Genomic DNA, 10,622 nt, shown 5'->3' with positions numbered 1-10,622 from the left:
GCAAGTGTATTACAAAACCAGACATTACTAGTGAAGTGAACATAGTTGGTTGAATCCACCAAATCTTAGATCACAAAAAATCTAGAGTCTTTCACCTTTATCAGTTTGTTCACCAGTCACCTGATTGCTGAAATATAAAACTATTTTTAGGGATTGGAAGTGTACTATCTGTCATTGTTGTTGCAGCAAAAAGCTTAGTGAAGTTCTCCCTCTTCATTTTTTTCATTTCAGTTAAGGCAGATTGTTAATTGTGTTGAGCAAATTATTGTTATTGGTACTGCATGAAAGAACAACAGCAAAGGTAAATTCAACCGATCTGTATAGTTCAGACAGTTTTTTTGTAATTACGCTTGATAGTATTTTTATATAAGAATTTAACTGTAAGCAAATGTGTCATTAATGTATCTTACAGGTTGCCATTTTATATAGAAGTACAGACTTCAGTCAGTAGTCAGCAGGGACAGCTGTTACAGTACATGGACTTCATGTTTACAATAGTATGATATCACTTACTATCAGATATCTATGAACTATGAACTCACACTAACCTGCAGCAAGATTAAAGAAGGACCAAGGATTTATCATGAAACACAACACTGTTGCAGAAGGGCGTGCCTTGACACACCGCAAAAACAGCAACAACAGGAAGGATCGCATTCATAGGTGATGAATTTCAGATAAATGCATACGTGTTAAAGTCCCAAATAACCTTTCACAGTTGACATAAGAACAGGGAGGCTGTGTTCTTATGTTTACTTTTCACTTAGCAGGACAAATGATTCTGTATGCTGGTGTGTTTATGTTGTTCAACAAACACCCTGAGAGTCAAATTGTCAGAGTGTGGAAATTAATGGTAAAGCATGTCTTACAAAAGCAACACATTTCAAAATCTCTGTCAGTAAATTCTGTGACTGTTTTGTCGTCTACATTGAGTTTTTCTAAAATGTATGTTTGATAGCTAAACTGAAACTTAGGCATAAAAACCAGGAAGCTGTGTGTTGTTTAAAACAATGTAACATGATCACTGTAGTCAGAGCTGTTTCTCTGTGCAAAGGTCAGGCCGTCCTCTCAGAATGTGGCAACCACATTCAGCTAAAGATTAGTATCTTCCTTTGTAGAAACCAAATCATGCTTCACAGAGGGAAATTCTGCTCAATGAGCAATCAATCTCCATGCAAAATCGAGATATAGCTAAGGCACAGGTATTTTATGGCAGACTATGACTGTGGGTTTGTATGCATGTTAGTCTGCAGTATATTCCTCCCTAAGAAGTTCATCGGTCTTAATACTGTAACATATCTCCTCACAAATGAATTAAAGCTACAGTTTTATTAACTGAGTGATGTTAGGAGATCCTTAAGGTCTACTCAAACTAATCTGAGCTGAATTTCAACCTGTGGTTGAAGGAAAATGCTGGCTCTGTTGTTACTTTGTGCTGCCATCTGGTGGGCTTAGATCAAACCAAATAGCTCTCACATACATGAGTGCAGTAGAAGGTCAGCACTCCCAGTAGTGGGAGTACAGAAATGAGACTAGACATCATAACCAGACAAAACTAAACAGGCTTTCTCCTGTCGTTATTTTCAAATAAATGGAGCCCCTACATGTTTGCACACTACAAGAAATGCTAAATGAGTCTGATGTCGTTCTAAAGTAGTTTTTTTTTTTACTGCAAATTCCCTGTAATTACTAACCATCTGAGGGATTGTTTGTAGTGATGGTCTACCAAGTTCAGTAACCTAATGTCTAGTGAAAATAAAAATGGGGACAAATAATAAAACTGTGTCTGTCTGTGTGTCTAGACAAAAGACAGAGATTGATTTTGTGTTGTTGTTTGTGTTTATACCAGTGGATATGCTGAATGATTATCACCGTCACTGATCAATTGACTGCTTAACACTGTCTTGTCTCGTCAAGATTTTATTTGGAATCTGCGGTCTTGACCCGGGAGTCTGCTGCCCTTGGAAAATTGTGTCTGCTATGGCCCATGGGTAAACAGAGAAATGCTGCCTTCAAATACTGTCGGAAATGTGTTAACTCCCAGCTGACCCTAAATGTGCAGTGAAGTGGTAAAGATCTGTGACACCAAGTGTTTCAATGTTTTGTCATTAGACATCTTTATGTAGATGTAGGATATCGACCTGTATCCTCTAGATGTTGCTGTATTCATAAATAAGATCGGACCATAGGCCCTTATGTCTAAGAATACCAAAAATAATGTGTTACAAAACTGTTGGTTGGTATCTCTTTAGGGCTATGGCTCTTCAGCAAAAGGATCAATTCAGTGATACGCAAGAAATTTAAGTATAAGGTTTACTCTAAACAGGGCTGTCACTACCATTGACGACACCATGGCCGTGTCCTCTGTATTATTCTAGTGATGTGGGAGACACGATGTTGACATGATGCAACATCAGTATAAATAATAAAACACTTAACACTTTATATCATGTGTGTATTGCCAGCCAATCATATCTGTATATGTGATAAGTGCACATAGAGTAGGCTATGTACAATAGTTTTCATCACTCACTTTTTTTCTTCTGCTTTTAAACTGCTGTAACACGTGAATTGTTCCTGCGGGGATCAGTAAAGTTTAATCTCTCCACCTATTACAAACACACTTCAAGAAAAAAATGTGCCCTTCAGCACAAGCTACCAAACATCCGCCCCTTTTTAATGACAGCAGGTCTGTAGCAATTAGGAAATACGAGGCTGTCTTGAAGGCAACACAAGCCCACATAATGCTCCTTCTCTTCAGCACCAGGAACAGTGGGCCAGCTTGCAGAGCTCTTCCTGAGGCGGATAATCCCCATTTCTACACGAAGTCTAATGCAATCAGGAAGGAATTTCTATAACTCACCTCAAGGAAAACGGGTTTTGGAGGCAAATGCGAGTTACGACGTAGAAGTTCACCAATAGGAAAAGCTTGGACGGGTAGAGACATGGATATTTGCGTTTCATATTTGCTTTATTGTGTATACAGCAAAATCTGACACTGATAAGCTGATCCTCTATAATGTAACAGCTGCTGTCGCATTTCATCTAGTTTGGAGAAACGACTTATTGAACATCCAGCTTGCGTTTTCATTTTTCAGCACCATGGTGACATACAGTCTGGCTTTAACTTTTATTATCGCGGCTCTTTGGCGGGTTAGCGGCGAACCTCAAACTAACTCCTCACCAGCGATGCAGTTAAATTCAACATCATCATCATCCACCATCAGCGAAGATGAACTGACAAGTAATGTCACAGATGCTGCCGTGGGATCCCGGATTTCATCTCTAATGACGCATCTTCCAACTCTGAAAAACATTGTTATTTTCATCTGCGTGTTAACAGCTGCTCTCATCACATGCCTGGTCATCAAAGTGGTCAGGTAGGCAGGTTGATACAAAGGTTTTCTATTAGGCTAGATGGTTGTATGTCCCTAAGGCCCATAACAACCAGCCTCACAATGATGCAGTCACATTGTGATCGCTCTTTGAAATCTGTTCCTGGTAAATTAATCGATTGGGAGCATGTGGCTGTGTTAGGTTCCATGTGACGGTGGAAGCCTACAGGAAAGGTCTGGGCCTATTAATGATGTGCCTACAGGGAATTGTATTGTGAGTAGTAGCCTAACCTGATATAATGCCTCATGTGGGTTGTTTTTCAGTCTTATGTGACCTGTGAATCTAATCAGTGGATATCTAACATGAAGTATATATTGTTATACATGTATGGTCTTCACCACAGTATTAAGTGCATTGATCACAAAGAACTTATTTTAGGTTTTCAGTTTACATTGTAGGCCTATATAAGGGATGCAAATAATGCCTATTTTCATTGTTGATTAATCTTTTCGATTAATATTCTCATTAAACAAGTAATCATTTTGTCAATAAAATGTCACTACACATGGAAAGTGGCAATCACAAGTTCCTAGAGCCCAATGTGCTGTCTGCATATGGCTTTACAGTGAAATAAAAGACATGAGAAAAATGCAAATGTTTACATTTATGAGGCTAGCTCTGGAGTATTTCTTGTATTTTGGTTGATAGGTAACAAATCGATCATCTCAGTTGATGGTGATTAACGTTCTGTCGATTTAATAGTTGCTTCAGTATTTCATCTGAGGAAAACATTAGGCTTTTAGGACTGTACTAACAGCCAGCATGAGCATTAATATGGTTGTATAAGAACTCAGAAGGTACCAATTAAATCTACTCCAGCTGGCAAAACTAAACTAGGTTTATAGCTAAAGTTGGAGGCATAGTCATCCTAAATGGTGTGATTTTATTTCTTGTGCTTGTCTCACGTTTGGCACTGTTCTCCTTCCCACAGATCTGGGAGGCGAATCAGAAAAACACGAAAATATGACATTATAACGACGCCTGCAGAGCGCGTTGAGATGGCCCCGCTTAATGAGGAGAACGATGATGAGGATGACTCAACTCTATTTGATGTCAAATACAGGTTTGTTCAGTTTAAATCCCCCAAGCAAAAGACGTCCCTGCAACAGATATCCATGTCATTCGTAGACCAAAGAAAACTTTGGTCTCAGTGGCCTATACCCACTGAGAATGTTCTGCACGTATCAAAGAAGTTAGGCCTATGATTCCCTATGGATTTGGTGCACACACTGTAACAGTGGAGGTACTGACCACTGTGTGTGTAATCAGGTCATTATAAACTACTCTGTCATGTGCACTGCACAATAGCTCTTTATTTCTACAGGGACGTATTTATATTTGTCCTTAAAAATGTTGTAGTGTTTCTTTGTAGGGGCTTGACTCCATCCAACAAATTAAATTTAAAAGGTCAGTGCAGATTATTTAAAAAAAAAAATGGACCATTTATATTTAGTACTTTTATATTGCCTAGTATTACCAGTCTGACAGCCTTTTTCTCAATGCCTCTACTTATCTTACTTGTTACCATTGTGGTCATCAAACATTTTAACCTTTATTTGCCTATGTAAAGCAACTTGTTACTCTGTTTTGACTATGAGACTTTGTCGGGTGGCACCAGAGTTGTGCCAAAGTCATTGTTCTTGAAGCAGCTGCTACAGCTCTTACTGCTGCTGAAGTCTGAAAGTGTTGAGATGCAATACAAAACCACACCTACTGAATAGGAATAATTGCATTAAAGTATAGGTAGTGTGTTTCTTGGAGAAGCACACTATTTTAAAGAAACATTGTTTTACTTTAAATGTGATGTTGACTTTAGGTTTCACCCTTCCGTCCGTTCAATTGTTCTTTAACACACAACCACTTCCTCAAAGGAACATATGACGTCCTGTTTTCCTGACTTTCTTGACTTCCAAGTCAGACAGGACACGAACATGTTTTCTCCTCACCATATGCACAGTAACACCAGATTGCCACTTGCTTGTAAAGTAACTCTTTTAAACTAGTTTTCACTTTTTGTTTTTTTGGGCAGGTGAATCCCAGCGTGGACGTCATTATTTGATAACTCCTGCTCTCCCCGGGACAACTCAAGTGATTTCCTATATTTTCTTTTTTTTATTGTCAAGTCTTACCAAATCAGCAACTTCACCCGCTGCTTGTGCATGGCTTTTTATCTGTGTTTAAAGGACTGGATGTCATTGTTTGCTGCTTTATAGACGCGTCTATCACGCTGCACAAATGTCCTGCCCAGTTCTTTCCAATATTAAAGATCAGGATGTTCATCCATGTCATGACCTCTCCTCAAAAGTCATATAGCAATCAGGCTGTCGGCAGCTTGGAGTTCAGTCATCTCCATAACAAATCACTACATGGAAATATTTTTATTTCTTACATTGTCTGACTTTTTTTTTTTTCACTTGAGCTACAGTACTGAAGAGTTTATGTAGGAATCAAGGCTTTAAATCTATTATCCACCCTTGGAAGAATGCAGGGTTAATCACATCTATTTATGATTTAATATGTAATACTTAAATAAATACTTGGTGGCCACTGAAGACCATCAGTTGATGCACAAAATGTTAGCATCCAACAAATATTGTGCAGAGAATACTTTATTCAGATATAAAATTTGCACACTATGAAGAATCTAGTTATATACACAGTAATTGATATTTTTAACTCAAGTTTAATACCAAACATATCTCTATCTACTAACCACTTTATTGTGCATATACACTGTCAAAGGCTTTCTGTCCTTATGTATGGAGTAAGCGTATATATTTTTTTACTGTGTTTTGAGACATTCCTATTTTGCTGCTATCTCAGCTGAAGTTTTACATTTTCACATTCGATTAAAAAGCTAGAAGAATATCGTCAGTATATATTTGTAAGGTATTTATGGAATACATCCATCTGCTGTGAATGTGAATGCTGTACTCTGTTGTGATCAGGTGTGTTCAATCATGTGAGAGTTTCATCTGATCGAGTAACCACTAATCATTATCAACCACAGGTTTAAAGACTGTAGTGAAGTAGTTACAGTATCTGACATGCACAACGCGCACCCAGTGTCTTACTTAGAATCAAAATGATTTTATATCTCCATATAATGTCAAGTTGCTTAACTAAGAATGACCCACAAAATCTGGTATCTCTTGTTTGAGAGAGTATGTGAACAGCTAGTCCAGAATTATGTCAAATCCCCTGCAATAATTTCCATTAATGGCTCACTGATTATTGTAATGTTTAACTTGAAAAGGGCCATTTTTTCCTGAAGAGTTGCTTCTCTGTGCCACACAGACTCTGGTAAAGAGGGCCTCTATTTCTTCAATTGGGTTTAATACTTTGAATATTTTTTCAAAAATCAGCCATTGTCCTCAAGCGTGATTTTCTTGAGCTCAAATGTGGACGTTTAGATGCAGAGGAAGCTGGCTGAGACAAATCAGTACAAACATTAGCTAAGTATCTACAATAAGTAAAACCAAAGTAAGTAAAGGCAACAGTCATAGGCTTCTATGCAGTTTGTAAACACTGGTACTGACCATCTAAAATGGAGGTTTTACCAAATTCTGACAAATAATTAAAACATTTTCCCTATTAAATAAGTATGAAGTCACTCTTATGAATAATGAAGGACTGCTTTGTCATATTTGTTATGTTTAATTCAAATACCAAATACACAATAATTAACCAGAGGTCCGATTCAAAATAAATGAAAGGACTAGCAGAGGAGTTCACAAACCTCGCATGTCTCTGTCTGAACCCTAAATGTAATTACAGTAAACTAACAATAATGCAGAGTGCCCCTAGATTAGGTTTCTGCAGTAAATGTCAGTGTGGTTGTTGTAGGTGACCTTCTGTTTTAATCCAAACTGTGATTTGATAGTGCACCGTGGCCTACAGGTGCAGCTGTTTTCAAATGACCTCCATCCCTGCTTAAATAAGAAAAAAAAAGAAAGAAAAGAAACTGCATTGGCCAATCTTATACAACCTATTCAGCCACTTTCTTTCCAGGAGAAAGAACATTGCGTATTTCCTCTTTGTTAAAAACAAGTTCTTGACGTTCACAGAAGACTGGATACATGTTGTGTCTTTGTTTAATATACAAGCGGTATGCAGGAGAGTGTGTAAATGTCTGATAAGGTTCTTCAATCATTCTTTGAGTCATATGTGAATCAAATTTTAAACCGTATTTTTGATATAATGTTCTACAGTACAATTATCAGACTGTTGACTATTTTATGTGCGTTTTCCTCAGACAATATGACCACTGTTCACTTCACTATTGTGTGTCATGTTTAACTTGAGTCTTTCACTGTCCGTGCAGAAAACTGCAGATCCATTTTTTGTGCCTCTGCTAAATTTGTCTCAGGCGACTATGTCACCCTTGTACTGTTCTCCTCTTCCATCTTGTCAACATCTTTTATTTTATCATTTGTTGTGTGTGAAATTGTGGAAAAACCCTGCTCATCAAGATGTTAATTCTGGACTTTTATTAGAACTGAATCATCTGCTACAGAAAGTTCCTCTTGTAAAATGAATCAAAGTCAGTGTGGTGCCTATTTGAAGATTGTAGCTAATTTCTCTGATCCCACATTTAAACCAGAAACAGTTAAATGTTCAAACTGTTTTCGAAGTTTATTGGCAACACGTCCCTGCTTGGTTTCTGTCAGAGAGATGTTATGTGTACCCACGGCTGTTTCCTCAATTTCCATTTCTTTGAAACACTACTGAAATAAAACTGCTTCCTTTGAAGTGTTAAATCATTTTAAGGATGAGGCTGAAGTGTTATTTTTTTCCACTCTAATCTTTTGTGTATTTTTTGCTACATAAAAGTACATTCACTTTGTCATAACTGCACAATTTAAGTGTCCTTGAGTCATTCAGAAGATTTTGAAAACAAAATTTGAAATATACACTAAGTGTATGCATTAAGACAAGACAGACATGCAAAAGGTAACATTTGTTTGCTGGAATATGGACATTAAACACGTTAACATACAAGTATACATGAGAAAACGTGAGATTAAACAACACAACCAGAGTTTCACAACGGAAACTATAGATGGGTGACAGATTAAAGGAAAAAAAACAGCATTAAGTCTCTTAGTGAGGTGTTGGGCCAGTGCGAGCCGCCAGGGCAGCTTCAGCGGCGGTGACCCTGACATAGATTCCTCAAATCTGTGAAACTCTCCTGGAGGGATGAACCCAGTTCCTCCAAAATATATTCTCTCATGACAGTGGTGTGGCGTGCTGCCAAAGACGTCAATCTAAAATCAACCACAGGCCTCAGTTGGGTTGAGATCTGGTGACGGCGAAGGCCATAGCATATGATTCACATCATTCTGATTTAGTGGCCCACTTGTGCCCTGTATGGAAGCATCTGCATTCACTGCATCTCTCCGCTCATTTACTCCCATTTTCCTTGAATCTGTCACCTACCTGTACGTGTCAGTAGAAAGTTTTCTAAACCGAGGCAGATTCCAGACTCTGGGTTAATTAACTTAGTAGTGTTGGTCACAGAATGTTTCTATTTTTGCCAAGCTCAGACGAGTTTTCACAAATAAAGCTTTCATCGCTTCAAACTGCTGACGTCTCTAGTACAACTTTCATGTCTATTCTTAACTTAATTGGCAACGTAATAAGGCCAACATGCAAGTCAACAGGCACATCCTGTCAAAACAACACTTTCATGGACAAATCACATGGCTGGGAGCACATGAGAGGCGACTTGTTTAGCTACAGAGCGCTTGGAATATTTCAAATACTCCTGTTAATTTTTATTAACAGAGGCATTTTGTTGCAGAAAAATACCCACAATGTTTGGCAAAAGGCCCAGTGTCAAGACAACCCAAAAAAACTTTGAGATTTTTACTGAGGTGGAGCTTGGAAGCAAAAAAATATTAACCAAACTAGCATTAAAGTGATGTATTAGTTTGAAAAATCAGTGTGGTATTGGCCTCGTTTCTTTCCTGAAGACAACTACATAAAAACAAGTCTGCAGACCTGTAATAAAACAAACTTTTTTGCACATTCTGTTCTGTTTTTTTTTTTGTCTCTATTCATATCTGGGTTTCAGAAGTGAGTAACACTATTAAGACAATCATGTAGCTCTATTTTTCCATGTTTCCCACCCTGTCAAGAATAACTTGGATAAACATTTTTTTATTTCTGGGCATGTGAATGTTCCAATTTAAAAAAAGGTCTAATTAATTTTTCTACAGGCACAAATACTGGCAGCTTCATCAAATTAGCAAATATCTGCATCAACCTATATTTGAATACTAACTCCAACACACTACATGTATAATTAATAAATCATTTCAACTGAATAAAGGCATACATACTTATCAGCTCTTCCTCCTCTCAGTGCACTGAAACCACTGATAACTGTTACTTGGAGTCCATTTAAAGCACATTATGGGAATCATTTCTTACAGCATTTTTAAGAAAATCACCAATACATTCATTACAAATTTTTTTTTTTTTTTTTTTTTTTTTTTTTTTAAATGCAAAGCTCCTATTAATACCACCATACAACTACAATCTGACCTAGATACTAACATTTCCAGTGCAGAAACAGGGCTGGTTTTCTTTGAGAAAAGTTTACAAAGTGGGTTTACTGAGTCTGTGTAAACATTTCTATGTGAACAGCTGCTACACTCCTCCTTTATCCTCACAGGGAGTTGAATACAATTCAACATGCTTGCGTTTCTTCATTTGGCTCTCTAGGTAACCGAACATTATCACACAGCTGTTCTCGGTGGCTGGGCTTTTGGAATTTTTGCTTATGAATGACCTGTTTTAAAAGGTACTTTATAAGAAGCTACAAAAGCATACATGTAAAATGTTCTCTATCAGGAGTTATCACAAGTTAAATATATCAACTCTTTTATAAAGAGCCGAATCAAAAGGGTTCTTCACACTAAAAACAAATGTTTTTTTGTTTTTTTTTTCCTTTATCATCATTCTCCCTCAGTATTAAGTGCTTCCATCTTGTGGCCCAACCAGTGACCCACAGGAACAATTAATTCAACAGCTCTTCATGCTGTTCACATTCTGGGTAAAATAAAAACACACAATTAATGAAAGCCCTATCATATCATAAACTGAGAATATTAAATTTATGGCAACTCATGACTCATTTATGAGTTGCAAACAAATATGTGTTTGGAATCCTTAATTCATAACTTATAACCATGCTGGGAACTGATAACCATGCTGGGAAC

The 10,622-nt window shown here is 37.4% G+C and overlaps 1 protein-coding gene across 1 annotated transcript; it reads left to right on the top strand.

The window, feature by feature from the left end:
• The first annotated feature begins 2,759 nt into the window (after nucleotides 1-2,759).
• Nucleotides 2,760-8,165, top strand: LOC111228469 (membrane protein FAM174B-like). The gene is made up of 4 exons (XM_022754358.1): nucleotides 2,760-2,937; nucleotides 3,099-3,380; nucleotides 4,328-4,459; nucleotides 5,426-8,165. The coding sequence occupies exons 2-4, from the start codon at nucleotides 3,103-3,105 to the stop codon at nucleotides 5,427-5,429; spliced, it is 414 nt and encodes a 137-aa protein (XP_022610079.1). The 5' UTR covers nucleotides 2,760-2,937; nucleotides 3,099-3,102; the 3' UTR covers nucleotides 5,430-8,165.
• Nucleotides 8,166-10,622: the final 2,457 nt, after the last annotated feature.

This window comes from Seriola dumerili, unplaced genomic scaffold, assembly GCF_002260705.1.
Source record: "Seriola dumerili isolate Sdu_G_001 unplaced genomic scaffold, Sdu_1.0 BDQW01000219.1, whole genome shotgun sequence".
In the NCBI taxonomy this organism is placed as follows: Eukaryota; Metazoa; Chordata; class Actinopteri; order Carangiformes; family Carangidae; genus Seriola; species Seriola dumerili.
The sequence above is the reverse complement of the archived record's forward strand: the minus strand, read 5'-3'. Positions and strand labels throughout refer to the sequence as shown.